The sequence below is a fragment of the Rhopalosiphum padi genome, chromosome 2 (genome assembly GCF_020882245.1).
Source record: "Rhopalosiphum padi isolate XX-2018 chromosome 2, ASM2088224v1, whole genome shotgun sequence".
In the NCBI taxonomy this organism is placed as follows: Eukaryota; Metazoa; Arthropoda; class Insecta; order Hemiptera; family Aphididae; genus Rhopalosiphum; species Rhopalosiphum padi.
Genome location: NC_083598.1, coordinates 40,487,630 through 40,510,071, shown reverse-complemented (window position 1 = coordinate 40,510,071; position 22,442 = coordinate 40,487,630). Strand labels below are relative to the sequence as shown.

Sequence of the window (22,442 nt, the reverse complement as noted above, 5' to 3'; positions counted from 1 at the left end):
CATTTTAATCAATTTTTATATTTATTTAGAAGATATTCACTATATCTAATATACATAGTAATAAAATAAAATAATATAGTAATAAATTATCATAAATTGTGATATGTTATAAAAAAAAAAACTGATAAATTCCTAGAAGCTTAAAGTATACTATAGCGATTGTTTGTTTAGTATAATATAAAATATTCAATGTATGTATGAAAATGACTGGCTGAAAAGGCAATTGAGTTCCTATTGCCATTGCGTAAAATAATAATTCATTTTGGGTGTCTTATTACAAAAATAAAATATATATTATTACATTATTGTTAGTTTTATTTAAATATTTTAAAAGTAGTTCTGTGAAAAAGTTTAAAAATTATTATGAGGGGTACAATCTAGCAAAATATTAAACTTAGGGGTATGGAACGATAAAAAGGTTGAGAACTGCTGATATACTCAGGGGTATACTACATATACGCCGTATACTCTCAAGATTTTTTTTCAATATTATGGGTAACTGCGTATACCCATAAATCCATAATACATGCGTATTTGATGATATAGTATCAGATATACTCTCAAAAAAATTCATGGGAACACCACTGGATATACTTGATTATTGATTATAATACCAATCCATAAAATAGGGGAGGTAAATATGTAAATAATAATGATATTTCTAAGTGCAATTATTATAAGTGGCAAACAATATGCAGGGACATCGTCGCAGAAAAAAGTGTTGGTGGTTGTTTTTGAAAATCAGTTATTGAAAAGTAGAACTTTTTTTTAATAAATATACAAAAAAAAATTATGAAAATTTGGTATACTTAAAATACTTTTTTAAAATACAAATATTGATATAACAAAATTAATATTGAAATTGAATACCTAAGTAATTAACCATGCAAAAACCCAAGTACTTCAGGGGGTGTTTGAACACCCAAAACACCCCCCTGTGTACGTCCCTGACAATATGTAATTTGTTAATTAGGTAAAATAGTATAAAATGATAAAAAAAATTGACATTTACAAATTATATATTAGGTAGATTGGTAAGTATATAAAGATCGTAGGTGTAACTAGTCATTTAAGTTAGGTAGGCTAGATTCCTAAAAATGTTTTGTAGCAAATTTTTTTTTAATTAGATTATTATTTATTGTTTCTATTAATAGAGATTAACCAGATATTTCACTTATTGGTGTTTGCTTGAATGATTATTCGTTTATATGTAATTATATTTTTTTATATTGTAGGCAAAAAAAAAGTTAAGACTATATGTTTATAAGCACATACATTTATCTAAAAATTCTGGAGAGGCTAAAGCTCACCCAAGCCCCCCCCATTAGTTACGCATATGATAAAGATACGTACCTAGGTATTATAATTTGTAACATAAAAAATTAAAATAATAAAAAATAGTAAAAATGATAGATAACATTTATAAAAATAATATGAATAGGTACGATATAAGAATAATTACAATAATTATAATTATACTTACCTAGAAGCGTCTAAAATTACACACTCTACAGGTAAAATAATAAAATATTCTCTTTGTACCAAGCTATATATTATTATTAATACAATTTTTATTATTTTTATTTACTATGATTATCATTTATTACCTATTCTATTTTACAGTTTGGTATTGGTATTATAATCATTATATATAATAATATGTGAGGGCAACTGGTACATTAGTTTGAGGGAAATTGGTAGATTCACCGTCTTTGACTGCAGCTGGTATACATTTTTAAAATGCCAAAAACAGCCGTTGAGGGCAACTGATCAACACCCGTAATCGACTGTATACAGTTGTATTCCGTTATAATTATACTGCGAGGTAAGGTTTATTTTGTTGTCAAATCACAAAATATACCGTGTACGTTACACAACGCAGATATATCTGTTATTATTATGGAAAAAAAATGTCAAATCGGCAAATAATAGTTATATTTAGCAACTCATCGTGATTTATTGTCCGCCACGGAGGAAGCGGACACCGTACACGCATCGGCGGCGCCGCGAGAGGGGTGCAAGGGGGTGCACTTGCATTCCCCCTGGCTTTACAAAAAATTAAATTAAATTAAAAAAATTGAATGGTATTGAAACTATTTTATTTTGCATAATTATCTACATTATATTATATTATATTACGTATTTAACTATTATTATTAGGTACGTATATAAGCATTATTTAGAAATTAGCGTATACCTATTTGCACGATGTACCCCCCCCTGATAAAATTCCAGGCGGCGCCTATGCGTACAGGTGATATGCCTCGTGTACAGCACGCTAAACAGGTACGCGCGACGAGTACGATCCGTAGCAGTGTAGGTACGACAATAACAGCTGCAGACCGACGACGACGACGAAATGGACTTTGTGGACCGAGCGCGACGGTCGGCCGGCGCCGGACGACCAGAACGGGTAGTAAAAGTCTTCGGGCAGCCTGAACTCGTACGTGGGCGGTTCGGCGAACGTCCGGACGGGCGGTCGGGTCAGGTCCACGAACACCACGGTTACCCTGACCGGCACTTCGGCGACCACCGATCGATCGCCGTTGCCGCTGACGGTGACGGCCGACGAAGTGTAATTGGCCAGCACGCCCAGCACGGTGGCCTGCGGGCCGTCGAACGGGCCCACGTGCGAGTACAACACCCGTATGTGCACGCCGTCCGTGACGGACGGGCACGAGTGTTCGGTGAGCGGCGATTGTTGTGCGGGCGGTTTGACGACGACGAACGGAATCCACCTGGACACGTCCGGGTCGCCGAGACTGGCCACCAGGGCGCCTTCGTAATTTCCGAGCACCGCCATCGTCTGTAACACGACGGATATCGCGGTGAGTAAAAAATAATGATAATATTATATTAATATGTGTATATGTGACGAGAAGATATCGGCGGACTATTATATTGTATTGTTTGTTTTTCTCTCTCTCACCCTGCAGCACGAGCGACTGCAAATATTCAATCAGCAAAAAACAATTGCGGTTGTTTTACGCTAAAAAAAGATACGTATAGGGGGTGAATTGACCTATCGTCAAATCTCAAGTTAAGAGTGCATTATAAATGTTATCACGTTGGTCCCTTACGATATTTCAATTTTTGTGGGAGGCTTGAGTACCTATATACCTATATACCTATATTGGTTATATTATTATTGTTATTGTGACAATGTGACGTATCTACCTATGTAAATATCATAAAAAATTTGACGCGAGAATACAATCAATTTTCTTAACTTTGATTGTTATAAAAAATATAATGGCTAATTCGCTCTAATATTAAAATTAACAATAATATTTTGTGTAGGTTAAACACAAATTTGTCATGTGCGTGGGCCAGAAAGAAAACAAATAATGCGATTCTCATAAGGTGTGCTCTATTCCAGTGGTCTTCAACCTTTTTAGACTCGCGACCCACTTTTTTAGGCCTACATTTTTCGCAACCCACGTAAGCTTTGTAAAAAAGTTAAAATTAGTTAACGCTCTGCAGTAGTATTATTAAAACTGAATACAATACAACATTTTTTAAACTGTATTTTCATTTATTAATTTTCTAAGTTTAATAATTGAAAAAATATTTTTTTACCTTATATAATTTTATAAATTTAATTTTTTTTTTTAAAACAAGACTTATCGCGACCCAATTTTAAAGCTTACTTTTGGGTCGCGACCTACCGGTTGAAGACCACTGCCCCACTCTGCGGTTTAAAATATGATGCGCAATGTTGCGTATATTATATTTTAAAGCTTATACTCTACACATTACAAATATGAGTAATAATAAGATGATATACTCCCATGATATAATTTTAAAGTCTTACTTTGAATATTTTGAAATTATATTTTAAATGATTCATTATGATAATAATTGACCTACGTTTGTAAACTTTGGTTCCGTTTAATACAATTATATAATCGTGAATCCGTGCACACATGTGGTGTTAAATACGTGATTGAAGTTTAGCTATTAGAAATCAATATTTGTATTTATAAATTATAATTTGCGTACGTGAATAATAAAAAAAACTATACTCAATTTTCGACTTATGGATATAAATATCTGACTTCTTTTTATTCTACTATTATCATTTATCAAAGATGTAGCTATAAAAATATCAGAGGCAATCAATAATTAAGATATGTGTAGTATATATATATGATATGTATATATAACATTCGAGTCTATTCCTTCACCAATTTAAAATTTCGTTAAAATTAAATATATTTGAAAGCTATAAGCATTGAGGGGCAATTGCCCTTCCTGGCTACACCACTGATTATTATATATGTATAGCACTATAGCCGTATAGGTATATCGTAAATACTGTATAGTGTATTTATATTTTATATTATACAGCGAAACTTATCGAACTTTCTTGAACATCAAATCACACATGTTGACATATTTTATATACCAGACTAGCTTGCTGTTTATAATGATGATAATATAATAATTTATTTAAGTAGGTATATAAAAGATAAAAATAATGTCATACTTCGTTTTGAATATCGTTACAAATGTCTACGAATGATACGCCTCCACCAGGGGTAGTATGATCTTCAGGTTTCTTGGATAATTGCATACTTCGGTGTTTGACTTGAACGTGACACCGGACATCGACGCTCTCCAGAAAGTTGACGAACTGTCGAGGTCCGGTAGTATGAATATCGCACACACCGTACCCGTTTGGTTCCGGTAAGTTCATCATCTTTGGGATTCGAAGTTTAACTACATCTTTGCTGGCCATGGTTACCAGCACTGGGTTCCCAGTCACGTAACCGGGCTTGCCACTCCGCTCATACGAGTCCACTGCTGACTGGACCGTAGCCCAAATGAAACGAACACCGAACTTCTGGTCAAGGTAGATGGGACGACCGGCGTCCGGCACGTCTCGGTGATAGAAGTGTACGTCTACACGACGGACGCCTCTAGATCCGTTGTGCACCACCAAGTAATTGACCGTATCGACTACCCGACGACAAACACCGTCCGAGTAAACCGGATCGTAGCGCGGACGATACAGAGAGTCTTCTCTACTGTTACCGACTCCAACTTTGCCAACTTGACAATCGTACGATGATCCGTTCACCGAGACGCAGTGGTGATAGGTCGTCGCTTGGATGTTAACCAAACCGATTTTCTGTAAATATCAAAAGCCTCATAGTTCGATCTTTAATTAATTGATAATTGATCAAAAAATAACACAAATATTATACAATTGCAACGGACTGCGACATAATAATGTATACATTTTTATTACACATATCGAGATTAGGTAGTTTTTAAAGTAGCTTATAAACTGGGAAGTACTTTTCATGAAACGGTATTCATTTCCTTGGAATTAACCATAAAATAATGAAAAATATAATAAATAAACCAAAAAGATATAAATATAGAATCATCACCTCGGTCTTCTGGACGCTATTGTAAATGGGTTGCACCACTTTGAACAGCCCTCTTTCGTCATAGTAGAATTTGAAGCTCAACGCTGAATGATTGTTACAAACTTCCGTTAGATTGGATACGAATGTCTTGCAGTTTGTTTCTTTTGTTTTCAAATATTCAACAGGTTGTTCGACGCTACACAGTGAATCGATAGCGCTGTTTTTCAATCCTAATAAAAGTAAAACAGTTTTGACGTTATAAGTTAATGTGGAGGTGGCGATTACGTTGGATACTCTGGGAACTGTACTGACCGAATGGTTTTATTTCGGGATAATTTACATCAGGCACAATGTTAAACATCCATCGCAAAGACTTGTAAGTGAGGTCGTAGTTATTGAATACGGAGGAATTCACTTGAAGTGTAGAAGTGTGAGGATAATGATGTCTGCTGATAATCTTTTCATCATGCCAAGTGAACACGTCCCGTTTTCGAAGAGAAGTTACGACTTGCGTTTCAGATTCGATGGTCTGTAAAACACGTTGCCAAAACGTACAGCTTTAATACTTTATATACAATGTAAACACTTATATAGTTATATTATATACATATACCGGATAACATATACTTTGGTGATCTCGGGAATTTATATTGGAGATGGGGGGGGGGAATCTGGAATATACAAATTATTTTAATAGATACTTACTATAGTACTATACCTATTGCTACGTGCTTCTATATAATATATCTACACTATCTATATTCGTACGTGGCCGTGGGGTTAATGTAGAAAATTATAACATTTATAACGAATCAAAAATTATTTATTAATTACCACTATAAACATCAGTTATTTATGATATAATTAAAAAAAAAGTAATTTAACTATACGTCAAAACCTAGCTACCTGATAATTAGCATTAAAAAAAAACTTGAGGGTAAGGATTATCCTCTATATCAGTACTTCTGAAACTAAGGGGCGTGGCTATATGACTGGTGGGCCGTAAAATTGTAATTTTAGTATATAATTAAGAAAAAATAATTAATGATTTTGATTTAGGGGTCCTTGACAGTTTTACAATAAATTTAGTAGGCCCTATGATAAAAAAGTTTGAGAAGCACTGCACTATATCCTGCCCGCAAATACTCTTGTATATATAATTTATATATACTTTATATACTTACGTCTCGTTCGGGATAAAAATAATCCGATGGTACGTTTTCAATCACTACGTAAAATAACGAAGAATCAAAAAATATCGACTCTTGCTTTATTAAAGTAGATTTGGGTTCATCAGGACACAATGTGAACGTCTTTAAATCGTGACTGGTGCAATCTTTGTCACAACAACAATTTATGTCGCAGCTGGCATACTATGAAAAGAAGGTGTAATAAAACTTTCATATACTGATATACTCATAATAAATTCCATAAGGAAATTATCTAAGTAGGAAAAAATATATTGGATAACAACAACGGATAGAATTGCTAATTTAGTTTTTCAAGTGTGTGTTAATAAAAAAACGAACATTTACTTACAATTAGGTCACAGTGGCAATATTTATTGGAAACGAAATGTACAACTTCGGCGCCGTATTCGGACAAGTATTTCCGCGGCGAGACACTAGTAAGTTCTGTGGAGACAGTGGTGGTGGTGGTGGTAGTGATGGTGGCAGGTATGGTGGTGGTGGTGGTTGTGGTACTGGTAGAATTGGTGGCATTTGTTACTAGAAAATTTGTATCAGTTGCCTTTGCATTCGCTTTTCCAACGGGAGGTTTAACAATGACAGCGATGTTTGAAGTGTTAGAAGTAGCGTTTTTGGAACCGTTCGTCTTGTCACCGCTAAGTGGTACGACGGTTCTGTCATCAACCAAGGTTACGTCCTTGAGTGTGGATCCTTTGGAATCGTTTCCAGGGACGTCGTAACGAACTATCTTCGATTCACCATCTCCGACAGTGGTCGTTTTGAGCACATTTTTTGTCGTCGCCATCACCGTAGCCGTCACCGTCGTTGGTTGCACCGAGCATGTTTCGTTGGCGGCACAGTCTTTGATGACGGGTATGACGTACTCGGCATAACCGAAGCCGATTGTCAGCAATGCCACAGCCGTGACAAAAGCCATGCGCCAACTTCTGGTCATCGTTTACAGTTCCACTCCGTACCGTCGAAAATTCCGGGCAATCACGTTCAACCGGAAACGCACCGTTCCCAATGACTCGGTGTGTAACCGATACCGGTCCGTGCCACAGTATACGAAATCCGGCGATTTCAGCTGGGCGCCGCCACCGAGAAAGAACCGTCGGAACTCGTCCCTAAGATTACCTGCAAAACCATGCTCTGAGTTATTATTATTAATATTATTATCTACAGACTTACAGTCAACATTGACCTTAATAGACGTGTACAAAAATTTATTTTGTGATGTTTATCGGGATAATCATAAACAAGATTTTAAACTACAAAAATTATGATAACTGATAATATATGCATAGTCCGTTTTAATTCGGGTATAAATTAGATTCGGAAATATACATATAATCAAAGTTCTTTTTTTGAATTAAAAATATATTTACATTAGGTACTAAATTGCTTACAATTTTGAATTTTTGTTTTTATATATACACGCACACACATATATACAATTATATATAATATATAATTTATATATATATAGCCATATAGGGTATTCATTTATTATTTCAAGGTCTTAACTTTTAACCATTGATTATAAATACTGTTTATAATCAATGCTTTTAACTAAAATATTTTATAAAATTTAATTAATATTTGAAACTTATAATATGTTTTTGACTTTCTGTGCATGTTATAACTTTCAAATATAATCATATACTGACCGATCGGCCGCCAAGTGTGGCAATCTACAGTGTGTTTTCCCGGTGTAGTAGGCACGTAACAAAATCCGTATCCGTAAATCTCGCTACGTCCGTAACTGTCGTAATGGTAGATTTGCACGTGAAATTTAGGCCAGCCTAGAACGGAAAACAACGTCGATGTCTATACATAATATATAATATTGTTTTTAACTCATTACAATACAAGTATAATGTGTAATGTGTATACACTATATACTGTATAAGTATAATATATTATGAATTTATGAAAAATAAGAAATACTCAAATATACATACAATATTAATATATTATTAAAATAAGATTGAAACATGTAAAAATATAACATACCCTGTATTCCTTTGGACGCGAAGTGAATGTCAATCGGGTGACACCACCAGGTGCGATTATCGTAAGCCGGCGAATCTACTTGGGTTTGTCCTTCTTTGTGACCGGATATTATTTTCCAGTTAGTACCTGAAAAGTGAGTGTGTGATGCTATAGAAAACCACATTAATGCATTATATTGTTAGTTGACATAAGATAAACTATAATATCATAAGATATGCATTAGTTATACAACTTATACACACTTCTCTTTTCAAACATTTTGAAAATTGTATACTTAAGCAAATATTTAAAATATTGAATTAATTATATAATCAAATGTATTACTAATTAGAAGTAGTTTAAATCAATAATCGCTGCAACTAAAAACTGACTTGAAACTTCAGTTACATATAGTATATTATGTACTATTATATAGTATATTTAATAATTGATATTATATTATTACGAGTACATAATATATATGTGCACGAGGAGACACGTAATATATTATTTATTATAATATTAATTACACGTATGTAATATATTTTAGTTATCTGAGTTATCATCACTCATCACTTCATCAGTAATGAATACATACAATTATTATTGGGGAGAGATTAAATTTCGGTCAAACCAAAATATATAATACTCTATGCTATAAGTATCTAATCTAAATTCTAATTTAAAAATAATATCTTCTCTCGAGTCTCGTGCGATATTTATGTGAATAAAGATACAAAAATATTGTTCGCCTAATAATGCTTGTTTATAGTATTATATAATATACATACAAATATACAATATACAATATACAATATACATATTATATGCGTGCATAATAAATGCATGCAAATGCGCGTACATTATTTTGAGAAAAGGTTAGATAATAATAAAACAGTGTAAATATGTCATTTTAAGGACTTAACCTCACCGGCATGAATGCTCCATTTGCAAAATAAACTCTTGGAAGGAAACCGCTCGGCGCTACACAGTTGTCCGATGATGAAAAGCTCAGCCATAACGGTGCGTACCTACGCGACCTGAGATTCGATGTTAACTCCACTGGTGAGGTCATCACGATGTGAGCATGATTTTTCTTGCACAGCTGTTAACCAAAGATCGGAATTGAATAGAAATTGCAGGTATATTGAAATGTATTAAGAAAATCTTGAAATATAATCTATAATAAATATGATCAACTAAAATATAAATTTGTTATACGTCTACTGTTAAACCCACTACCATACCGTATTCCCGCGATTCTATCATTTAAATATAAGTATACATAAACATACGAGTAAAAATCGCTTGTCACGCTGAACAATTTTGTTTTAATGTATAATATACATCGTATTGTTGTTGTTGTTTATGGTTGCCAAGCGACTGATTTAACGGCAACCCCTATCTAGAGTCTATACAATGTATATCATCATAAATTCATAATAAACGCGCGAACTGAAATACTGTATTAACGTAACTACAGAGATGAAATGTAATACCTAGGGGATGCTATAATAATTATGTAAACGTGTAATAGAAAGAGATATTTTTTCATGTATCGTAGAAAAATTTGTTAAATTAGGTAGATATTATATTATTGTCATCACTTAATCTTCATTACTAATACGTAATCTGCCATCAAATGTATAATTATTATTAGCCACCCAAAACCCAAAAGGCCTGCAAAACAGAAAATGTATACATATATAATATATATTATAAAATTATTATGTCCATGTCAATAATTATCAATGATTTTCTATATGAAATGGAAGTAACTTTTTGCAAGTAATTAAATGTATAAAGAAATAATACATTTTTTATATACAACTTTTTTTTAAAATACATTTTTATTAATTATTTGTTAGAATTTTTTTGTTTTTTTTTTTAAATTATGTTAGTAACGTTTTTTTCATAAATTAATATTTAATACAATTTACTCTGATAATTTGTATGAACTATTTTTTGTAACTATATATTTTTTTGGCATTCACTTATATGACATATTTGATACATGTATCTCAAAGTACCTTTATAGGAAGGTTAGGTTATTAATTTTATCTCCAATTATTATAGGCGTAATTTCAGTTTTTAACTTGGAGGAGCTTTACATATTTAAATGGAACAAACTTTGCCCCCCCCCCACACCACCTGTTAAACTATAGCAGCGTTTCCCAAACTGTGGTCCGTAGACATAGGCGTGCGCAGACTCTAAAAGCGGGTAGTGCCCATATTTATCATCGGCCTTCTGATGTCTGAATATCTGATCAACCATTTTATAACCCTCTTTTCTTACATAGTTTAATATAATTTTAAGCATATTATTTTAAATACTTTATACTAAACAGGTACTAGTAAATTGAAATAAAGTATAATTATATAACAAATATAACAATTATGAATTACAAAGCGATAGCTAGATATCATAAATGTATTTATGTACTTAGGTCTTAGAGAAACATTCGTCATCTATTACCAGTATTACCCATATTATTGAATGCATATATATTACTGCATTTAAATCTATTTTCAATACCATTTCTTGTTCTGTGGAAAGCAGTTATAATGACTACAAACGTTCATGACCCATTGTACTGCATAATAATTTGTTTTTTAAATTTGTTTTTTACTATGGTTAATTTTGAAAAAACGCGTTCACACGTACAGCTAGTTATAGGTATGATTGTAAACATTTTAAGGTTTTAAAAACACAAGTATATATTGTAGAATTTCCAGTATTTTTCAACTAATGAATCCATTCATACAGATTCACTTATTCACTAGTAGCACCATTTAGTTGCATAATATTTTGATAATTTTTTAAGTTCCAGTTCAGTAAATAAATCTTCCTTTGAATCCTTGGAAAATGTCATTTTTGTAGTATTTTGAATTATATTCATATTTACACATGCGTACCATTGTCATAGCATTAACCAAAACAAAATATCCTGCTTAAATCTTAAATTAATCATAATGAATTATTCAATTTTTTTTTAAATTCGCTTTAAAAAAATTGAATGAATTTAATTATTTAGGTAGATTGAGGCATAGGCCGCTTTGGCCCATCAAAAATCACAGGGTGTGCCTGGTTAGGTTAACTCCTTGGGGTCCACACGTATGCCAGAGGGGGTCCGCGAACGTTTAGTTTAGAAAATAAAGCAATCAATTTAGTATAATTATTTATTATTGTTTTTAAATTTAATTTTTATTAAGGAGTTCGCGTCGTTCGCGATAATTGTTATTATCTCTTAAGGGGCCCGGCAGAGAAAAAGTTTGGGAAACGCTGAACTATACTAATATCAGTAATATCATATTTTTCTCACTTATATTCGACTGTTTTGTTAACACATCTAAATATCTAATGATGATTCTTTTAATTAGTTTGCCTTTTGATTTTATTTTTTTATAATGATGTCAATTTTAAAAGATTTAAAAAAAATGTTTCTTATTAATAAAATTAAATTACATATATCACATATTTTGTCATTTTAATCGTTTTATAATTCATTTTTACAAAAATTATAAAATAAAAATATATTATAAAAATAAAGTTCGACATTAAAATTAACTAATAAGCTACAACCATATGTACTAATAAAAATGTATCCATCGTTAATAAAAATGGTAATATACTAATTTTAATGTTTATAAATGTTGGCTAATGAGTAATGACAGCTGTTGAAAATTTGAAATCTTTATTTTTAATACCTAATTTAAGTTTTAATTTCAAGCCAAATTATATTTGGCGCTTATTGTTATCACAATGGTCCACAATAATAATAATAAACAGTAAAGAGATAAAAAATGTGTGCATGCGCAATAGTGCCCAGTCCGCTTATAGTTTTGATAGGGCAATATATATATATAGATAGTACCTTGGTTATGACCACAGAATAATATATGGTTATGATGGCTTCAAAAATTCAAAAATTTTTATTTTTTAGTATTTATAGACAGTTGTATAATATTATACATTGTTTATGATCTAAGGTATATAACACAGTTAAACAACTATTATTAAGCCATTCCAGCTATTGTCTACACTACAATTTCAGACATTTTAAATATAATATAATTAGTCAATACACAAAATATGGTAATTTCGGAGGATTTACCTTGATTTTTTATGAAGCTACTGCACTGTACACGACATTGATAAGCTGCTACTGCCTAGCCGGAAAGATAACAGGGAAATCAAAAAATTTCGTATCATTATTCATATCATTCCTATACATGAATATTGTGTAATAAAATATGATGATCATCGTGACAAAGTAATAAAGACATAAAATACCTAGTGACTAGCCAAGTAGATATTCGCGGTGTTTTGTATTCGTTGGAAATTGATTGTGTTGCAGCAGCTCATCTTTAATACGTAAATTATTGTTGCTCGATAGAAGGCTTTCAAAGGACGGCCCGTTATTAACTGATCGACAGTAGTAAATCAATGTCGGAACTGGATTGGTGGATTAAAATTTAGAACAAGTTATATTGTCATCATTGTACGGTGTTTGCTGTTGAACAGATAAATGGAGTCACCTGGTAAGTAACTATAGTTAATGGGTGCTGGTATTGTAACATTTGAATCATGTCAAATTTATTCATTGGTATCTGATTTTAGAAGAAATAAATGGTCATAATGAGGCCAATAATGAAATAAAAGTAGCAGAATGTGCTGTGAAGGAAGAGACTTCTGAATGTAGTACGAAGGAGACAACAACCGAAATTGCCGGGGAAGAGCAAATGACAGAATCTGTTGTAAAAGAGGAAGCCTGTAATTTGATTCTTGACTCCCCATCTGTTGAGTTCACTATAATACATAACAAAGACAAATATATAGTTTCCATGCCATTATTGTCCACAATTGCGCAACTTAAAAACAAACTGGTTGACATGATAGGTGTTCCAAGCAAGATGCAAAAAATCATGATCAAGGGTTTGGCCAAAGATGACCAAACTCTTGAGTCTTTAAATGTCAGTTCCTCCTCCAAAATTATGGTAGTCGGTGCCAAGTTACAAGATATTGTAGCTGTATCTGTAGCAAATGTTGAGGAGGTTTGTGAGATACGTTTTTTAAATTATTTCAGATTTATGAAACTTGTCTTTTTTAGGAATCGAGTTCATCTAAATCGAGTTCATCAACTAAAGAACCATTATGTAAGAAAAAATTGCATCTAAAAGTGTTGGAACGAGGTATACCTGATGATGCTTTAGTTGGGATTTTAAATATTAAGGTTTGTTATTTTCTATTCTGAAAAATAAAATTTAAATAACATATTAAAATGTAGTAATTGATAAATTATTATGTGAAACCATATTGATGATCCCACTTTTCACATGAAATTATGAGTATTATAAATTATATTATTTTGTATTATAGGATCCGTTACCACCACATCCTTTAAGTGGAATGCTTAATAAGCATGGAGGAAAAGTAAGACTGACATTTAAATTGGAAGTGGATCAACTTTGGATAGGCACTAAAGAACGAACTCAAAAGGTAGCCATGAATACAATTAGGCATGTGGTTAGTGAACCAATTGAAGGACATGAAGAGTATCATATAGTGGTAAGTCATTGCTTATTTTGTATAGTGAGTAGATAAAAATAATTAATAAATCATATTATCTGTTTAAAATATCAACTATCATATTAATATTTAGTAATTAAGTATAAGAATATATTTTATGTAAATAAATGAAAGAATGCCTTTTTTTTTTACTCTAGGGTTTCCAGTTGGGAACAACAGAAGCATCTCGTTATTGGGTATATTGGGTACCAGCACAGTATGTAGACTCCATAAAAGAAGCTATATTTGGTGGTTGATCATGTTGTTATGATTCTAGTCGATTTTTTCTATACAACGCTTATTATTATATACATTCATTTAAAACAAATTATAAGTATGAATGTTTAATTTAATTTTAACAGCTCAAAATTTTTCTTTCTATTATTATTCTTGAAAAACTTTCTTACCAGATTGTATTTATAAAAATCATTATTTTGTTTTCCAATATTGTAAATTATAAATACACATTTCCTGAACGAATGATGAATATTTCGATAATGTATAAAGTAAAAATCAAGTTCCTTGAAATAACAAATTGTGTATTTAATTTTACATAGTTTAAAACCAGTTAAGAGTATCATTTTCATAATTGAGCGTTAATTTTACTCAAATTAAGTATGATGTACTTTGTACAAGTAATAAAAAAATGTTCTGATAAATGTTTTTAATCATGTACTCAGATATACAGTATTTATCATGTAAGGTATTGATGTATAATATATTTGGAGTGATACTTAAGTTGTTGAAATATACTCAAATCAGAAAGATTAACATAATATAATATGTTTACATTATTTGTAAGTATTTTGTAGTAATAATTAATTTTTTTCATGAATTAGATATATTCAATTGTTTAATAAATAATTATAAAATGATTAAAACATAGAAACCATAGATATAACGAAAACTCAAATTTTGTGATCCTAGACCAGTGGTTCTTAACCGGTGTTCCGTAGCCATTTTTAAAATCAGTAAGAAAAATATTAAAAAATTATAAAATGTATATAATGACTTGTATTTTATGGCTGTGTTCCGCAAAAACTTTATAAAATGTTAAGTGTCCCATCATTTGAAAAAGGTTAAGAACCACTGCAATAGATATACATAATATCAGATATATGTACTCAAATTTAACCCTTGAAATATTTTTGTTTCTTCATTAGCATAGGTGGTGGCTTGGGAAATTTTTATGGGGAGTAAAATTTATTTTAAGTCAGTACAACACTATATTACTACAGATTAGATTTTCTAGGCTTTTTGCTATAAAATTTACTTTTTTACTTAATCTGTGTGACTATTACTGATATAACATAACAACTAATCTAAAATTTTAATCATAATATTTAAAATTCAATAACGTAACTTGATGGAATACTTCTTATAATCTTATGTATAACTTGCCTACTACTCACCTCCCATGTTTATATTTTAGATGATTTATCAAGCGTGAAGAATGCTTGCTTCCATTTTTTTTGTTAAGTAGGTACTTAAAGGGTTTATTCAAATTTTGAATAATGGTTTTACTATAATATAAAATGGATGTAATATTTAATCTAGTACTCTAGTAGGTACCTACTGATTATATGAATCTTACATGATAATAATATGTTATTAAGAGGACGTCTCACCCGCATGTGTTGTCACCGTCTTACACACGTACGACATAGTAAATTTTTGTTCACCAGTTTCAATAGTGTGCTTTTAGTTTTAATATTAGAGTGAATTGACCTATTATCAAACTTTTAGGTAAGAACATTATTTGTGTTCTCTCTTTGGCTTTTTACGATATTTTAATTTTTAAGTGAATTATGAGCATTTTCAAATATTTAATAATTTCATACTCATAAGTCATAACTCACCTAAAAATTAAAATATCGTAAAAATCCAATGAGAGCACACAGATAATGTTCTCACCTAAAAGTTTGATAATAGGTTAATTCACTCTAATATTAAAACTAAAAGCACTCTATTGAAGCTGGTGAACAAAAATTTACTATGTCGTACATGTGTAAGACAGAGACAACACATGCGGGTGATACATCCTCTTAAGTAAATTTTAAAAGTATAGTACGAGTAGGTATAATATTTTTTAATAAATAAATTAATGATACTTTTTTCTATAAAAACTCATAGAAATCCTAATATTTCCCTAATTAATTATGAAATACCAAATAAATAATAAATAAATATTAAATTAATTGTATTTGTTATACATTTTTGATGTATTATAATATCTAGTTATGTTAGGATTACATGTAGATTTTTATGCATTTATACATTAGGTACATTATGTACGAGTAGATATAGTTAATATTAAAATGAACTGCATATCTGCTTCACAACACAAAATTGATAATATAAAACATGACTAGTGTGTTTGTTTATTAAAAATATTATTTATTTATGTTAAAAAATGATTAGATTTATGTAAGTAAATAATTTTACAAATGAAATTGACAACACTGAAATCACAAATGGTAATATAAAAATAGTGATAGGTTAATAACATAATAAAACAAAATATTGTAATAAAACCCAAAAAAAAAAAAAAAATTAAACAATATTATTTTTAAAACTAAAAGTCACACGTTGAGTATTAATAGTATTACTAATTCACAGAGTGGATCTTTACAAAATGATTGGAGAGAGCATAAAATAAATATTTACAAAAGAAACATTTTATTTCTACAACTGAAAGAATATTGAAGAAACATTGAACCATAGATTTACAACATATTCAAAGTTTATGCATGGATCACTTTTATTGGTTCAAGATCAAGGAACTAAAGACATCATAATATAAATCAATTTGTGTATAAGGAAAAATATGATAAAAAAGAATTATTATAAGTGTCAAATATTCTAGTTCATAATATTAATTTAAAGGTAGTTGCAACACCACCATTTGTGCAATTGTATTTACTGTTTAGTGTTATTCATCTGCAGTAATCAGTAATCACACAAATAATGGTTATGCTTATGCAGCAATATTGAGACATTTCAACTGCAATGTGTAATTACAACAGAACAGTTTTTGATACATATTATTGAATCAAAACTAAAATATTATTTCAATAAGATATTACATCAAAAACATAGACGATGAACAGTCGTTACATGATAAATTGACATAAAAATTTGGCATTTATGATAATTTTCAATAGGTAATAAAATAAATACTCAACTGATTTCCGGAGGCACTCATGCAATTAAATTACAATTAAAAATATTTAGGCAATATTAAATACATGTACATTTGAAAATAATTAAGTTGAGCTTCAATTGTTCTTGATATAAATAAATATACATAAATAATAATAATAGAAAAATATGAAAATATTGAGACCTTTAATTGAAAAATATTGTTATTACAAAGAATCACAGCCTAAAAATAAAACAAAATGAATAAACATCAAATTATTGTAATTATATAAATAAAAAATGTTGAGTATTCTGATTATAGTAAAAAATAAATAGCACACAACTCGTATCTTTGAAAACGTGTTATACAAAAAGTGTTACAAGTTATTAAACGTCAGAAAACCAAAACATTAAGGTAAAAATATTTCTTATAAATATATTATAAAAATAAATAATAATGTTTTGTTTTAGTAACTTGTTACATTTCATTGCATAGTATAAGTAAAAAAAAATATATTGTATTTCTAAAATGTAATAAATAAAAATTCACAATAGAAAAATATAAGATTGCACACAATACATTTTTTTTAATCCACACATACACACACACACAAAAATCAATGACAATATAGTTCGAGTGGGTGATTTCGGATCATATTAAAACAGACCAACAGACTGTTTAATTTTTGTACGCTTCCATTTCGGCAGTTGTAGGAATTCGGTTTTGTTCATGTCTAATAAGCCCTGCGAAAAAATAATAATAATATAAATACCTGGTATAATAATAAATGTATACCATAGGCAGTGAATAGTTTCTCGGAATACCCTCCCCAAAAGTGTTTAGTTAACTGTTAATAAATAATGAGAAAATTGTAAATAGATATTTACATTTTAAAGAATTATTGAACAATATTAATAATTATAATAAATAGTAAAATCAAAAAAAAAATGTTATATGCACTTATGTATTTTATAATTTGTTTTTGCTGTTAAATAGCAAATAATACAACTATACAAGGATGAACTAATTAAAAAAAAAATATTAACTTTTATTGATAAGAGATATTATATTGGGGAATAACCCCCCACTGTCCAGCTCTGAGCATTTTAAAAATCTCCATTTATGACTACACGAACAATATCGGGACGATATTCAAATTACTTCAAACACTACATCATAATAAGAACTATAATTTGAGAACATCAACGGTGTTTTCTTGTACAATTAGTACAAAAAATAACAATTAACAATATTTTTGTTATGTTTCAGGACATTGAGATTAAATACATTTTTTAACAATTAATCCAATTTACAATACACCACTCCACTCCACATATGTTGTGTTATTTATCGAGAGAATGTTCAAGATGTATAATTGGCTTAAAATATTATAGTTTCTGAAATGTAATACCATGCAGATTGTAGTTCATCGATTTTTCCATAATAGCGTTTTTAGAAGACCGATCTTAATGATGGTTAGGTTAGTGCACGACACAATTTTTTACTCAAAATTTATGTTCAAAGTTAAATTATTCTATACAGACTTATCAAATCGATTTGATGGAAAAATTATTTAAAAATATATTGAAAATATTTAAAACAGCCTCGTGACGCCAATAGACTATAGACAACGCACGATCGCGACTGCCTAATTAATAACCTATAGTTAATATCGGTGTTCAGGACACGTTTAACAAAAATTACTTTGACAATGATGAAAAGTATCAAATCCCTAAGTATAATATTTTTAGAATTACAACAAAATAATTAAAACCGTTACTTTTGGTTTAAAATATATCGAATTTTGTCAACATTTGAACTTCAAATGTTTATAAAATAAAATTGTGTATACTATGTATTTTTAATAGCTATAAGAATAACATATGATCAAGGCCGTATCTGAGGGGGGGGGGGGGGTCCAAGTGGTCCCGGACCCCCCTCCCCCCGCGAAATTTTTAAAAGTAGAAATATTTTAGTGGTGAACATAGTTTATTGACTAAAAATTTTCAGCATTTATATTTAAAAAAAATGTTGGACCCCCCCACCCTCACACGAAATTTTTTTTCAGATACAGCCTTGCTTATAAGTTTTAAGACTAAAATGACGGGATAGGGATGATTATGATGGTGTAGATATACTTAGTAATTATTATTATTATTATGTAGGTTAATATATTCAGTGTACTTTGAATGAGGCAGGTGACAAGTAGAGCTCCAGTCTGGTGGGATCGACGCCGTCGGGTAAAGGTCGCTGGAGTAGCTGAGCGGCTGGATAGGATTCTTGTGTGATACGCGCCAACTCTATTTCGACAAGCTGCGTCTCGCCAGCCTTATGATTCAGCTGAAAACATAATACAAACGTTTTTATCTTCACCTAAATGCTTATAATTCAATGCAAAAATATTGTATTTTCTTGGTGACAAATACACGGTTAAATTATATAGCATTAATTTATTATATAACGTTTCGGAGTTTAAATACGAAACCGTCGTAGAAAGTAAATGTACTAAATTTTTGTAGGTTTCAAAAAATGTATTACAAACATTTTTTGATAACATTATAGTATGTACATTGTGAAATATTTTTCCATGTAGTCACTACTCACTATCCCTATCGATGCGCATATAATGAAACAACTATAATACAGGGATCAATTTTTTTATGCCTTGGTCAACGAATTCTGCCCCTCCTATTCGCATCAATTTCTCAAAAGTTGAACATTTTTATTACCTATGGTTAGGCATACTGTCCTTTTCACCTAGTTTAATAATGCAATTTATAATTTAAATATTTATTCAGATATTAATATATAGTATATGTATTTTATATACTATGAGTTATATAGTTATAACAATTGTTATGCAATTCATACATAAAGTAAATTAAGAAAGATACGACAGTCAAAAATTAAAAAAATTGTGAGTAACCGTTTAAAATTGAGAAAAAGATGAAAAATAGTTGTATTGATTTTAAATATTTATTATATTATCTTCTTCACTTGCTTGTATTTATGTAGTTTGGGTTATTTATTATAATTGGCAAATTCTTTATTTTTGATATGAATAAGTAAATATAAAATAACTAATTAATACAATGATGGTAAAATAGTGACAATACATTTTAAAGAACTGCCGCATAATAAAAAATATAGTATGTGTATAATTTTTGATTAAAAAAAGATCTGCACAATATATTAATTAAGTTTTAAATTTTTCTTGTTATAAACATTTGCATATTTTTCTTTTGCTCCCCTTAGACTACAATATACGCATTATTATATTCTTATACGGTAATATTTTTATTTGTCGTCCGTCAGATTCACCATGGTTGTAATTATTAATAAAATTAAAAAAAGTTATATCATAGATAGTACTCATTCTTCTAGGAAGTTGAATCCGAGATTCACTACGGTTTTTGATTCACGGCTTTTGACACAGACCTCGAATCAGTCGAATCAAATAGTATTTATTTAGCATACGCTTTGAATCACGACACTAAGTTTTAAAAGTATTGTTCTTTTAGGTGCATACTAGACAAGTTAGACAGTTACCTATTTAATAATAATCGTGGCACTTTAGGTGAGGATAAATTCGTACCTTCATGTTGATTTCGGCGATATCGTCGCGGTCGTGCCATTCCGGAAAACAGTCCGTAAACCGGAGTGGCTCAAGTCCAGCCCACACCAGGAACGCTTTCGGGTCTTCGTCATCGCTGTCGCCGTATCGTCGTTTCCAGTAATCTAACGCTGTCTGCATAGCTGCCCGCCTTTCGGCTTGGAGTCGGGTTGATGATGATCCGCGATGATTTAGTGCTGTTGCAGTTAAAGTAGCGGGCTCCGCGTCATCATCGTCTTCCTCTGTTGTTGTCACCACTTCTGTCTCAGGCCACCATCCTTGCCAAAGCCACAATTCCTCACCAGTGTCCAGCATGAAAGTCGCTAAACGTGAAAACAAAATAGCGGGATATAAGTCATTATTAAGTTCCCATTAGGATTATTTACATCAAAATTTTTTTTTAACAATTAAAACCAATTATATATATATAATATATACAATATTTGGAAATAGCTAATAATTAGTAACTACCTATGCAGCTCCATGTACCTATTAAAAATAAAAAAAAATAAAAAATGTAAATTGCATACATTTTCTGCGTATATTAGTTTGACTTACTCGGAATGGGATAATATAAACATTAATCTTTAGAAATTTTAAATATATTTACTTAAGTTTGTTTGTATTTTCGTTTTACAATAAAATAAAGTTAGTACCTACTCTATATTTTCAGACACTGAATTTGTTTGGTACCTAGTCTAGAGAACGCATATAAATATTATTATATTACCTAAAAATAGTAAAATCAAGAGGCAGTTTATACATATAATACATTGAAAAAACTTAATAAGAACTATATTTGCGGAAATTCAGTAAAACAGCGGTTTTCAAACTGTGGTACGCGAAAAACTACATGGTGGTACGTGGAGGGCCGTTTTTGGATAATAAATCCATTTAATTATTTAAATCACATCTTATTTTAAAAAACTAACAAATAAAAAATAATTATACTGTATTTACTTATACAGTATTTTACTGCCTTAGTATTTAAAATAAATGTATTTAACTGTACGATTTGGAATTTGGATCGTTCTAATTTTAGTTATTAGTTGACTGATTAATAATATACCTAAGTGGTACGTAAAAAAGTTTGAGAACCGCTACAGTAGAGAATAATGCACAATTTGACACATAATTCACATCGTACGCGTGCACATTTTTAAAAGAGTAGAAGAAAAACTAATTTACTAGACAATATATTATCTTCCCTAATCCAAGCATCACATCGGTACACATCACCCCACATAAAAAAATTACAATATTTCGAATATGGAAAGATGAAAAGGAAATGCACGTCAAATATTCTTATCGTGCACAGTATGAATAACTGTGTAGTTTATATCTCATTAAACAAAAAAAAACATTTTGAAAAACATCTAATAGGCAATAGCAAAATATATTAGGATTTCTCTCTCTCTCTCTCTATATATATATATATATATTATATATTATATAGTATATAATAACTTAACCTAAATTTTCTCCCATTCATTTTGAACCGCAAATAAAGGAGACTCTCTGGAATTGGAACATCTACTTAACTTTTTATTTTGACATA

General features: G+C 30.4%; 4 protein-coding genes across 5 annotated transcripts in view; 1 reads left to right on the top strand and 3 right to left on the bottom strand.

Moving 5' to 3' along the window:
* Positions 1 to 373: 373 nt before the first annotated feature.
* Positions 374 to 7,520, bottom strand: LOC132922053 (tectonic-3-like). Its single transcript, XM_060985359.1, has 6 exons — positions 6,918 to 7,520; positions 6,563 to 6,751; positions 5,691 to 5,907; positions 5,400 to 5,608; positions 4,490 to 5,134; positions 374 to 2,806 (listed from the first exon to the last, which is right to left on the bottom strand). Exons 1-6 carry the CDS (start codon positions 7,518 to 7,520, stop codon positions 2,279 to 2,281), a joined length of 2,391 nt encoding a protein of 796 aa, XP_060841342.1. The 3' UTR covers positions 374 to 2,278.
* Positions 7,521 to 7,523: 3 nt separating this feature from the next.
* Positions 7,524 to 9,631, bottom strand: LOC132922054 (B9 domain-containing protein 2-like). Its single transcript, XM_060985360.1, has 4 exons — positions 9,492 to 9,631; positions 8,582 to 8,707; positions 8,236 to 8,370; positions 7,524 to 7,702 (listed from the first exon to the last, which is right to left on the bottom strand). Exons 1-4 carry the CDS (start codon positions 9,577 to 9,579, stop codon positions 7,524 to 7,526), a joined length of 528 nt encoding a protein of 175 aa, XP_060841343.1. The 5' UTR covers positions 9,580 to 9,631.
* A 3,135-nt stretch (positions 9,632 to 12,766) lies between these two features.
* Positions 12,767 to 14,609, top strand: LOC132919882 (ubiquitin domain-containing protein UBFD1-like). The gene is made up of 5 exons (XM_060981789.1): positions 12,767 to 13,102; positions 13,182 to 13,615; positions 13,672 to 13,794; positions 13,941 to 14,129; positions 14,288 to 14,609. The coding sequence occupies exons 1-5, from the start codon at positions 13,090 to 13,092 to the stop codon at positions 14,384 to 14,386; spliced, it is 858 nt and encodes a 285-aa protein (XP_060837772.1). The 5' UTR covers positions 12,767 to 13,089; the 3' UTR covers positions 14,387 to 14,609.
* Positions 14,610 to 16,305: 1,696 nt separating this feature from the next.
* The window catches only part of LOC132919878 (supervillin), a 19,433-nt gene continuing 13,296 nt past the window's right edge, over positions 16,306 to 22,442 (bottom strand). For both annotated transcript variants that reach the window (XM_060981782.1, XM_060981780.1), the window contains exons 23-25: positions 20,867 to 21,207; positions 19,456 to 19,611; positions 16,306 to 18,014 (exon numbers count right to left, since the gene is read on the bottom strand). In XM_060981782.1, coding sequence (XP_060837765.1) covers positions 17,928 to 18,014; positions 19,456 to 19,611; positions 20,867 to 21,207 — 584 coding nt within the window. In that variant the 3' untranslated portion in view covers positions 16,306 to 17,927. The remainder of the gene's footprint in view (positions 18,015 to 19,455; positions 19,612 to 20,866; positions 21,208 to 22,442) is intronic.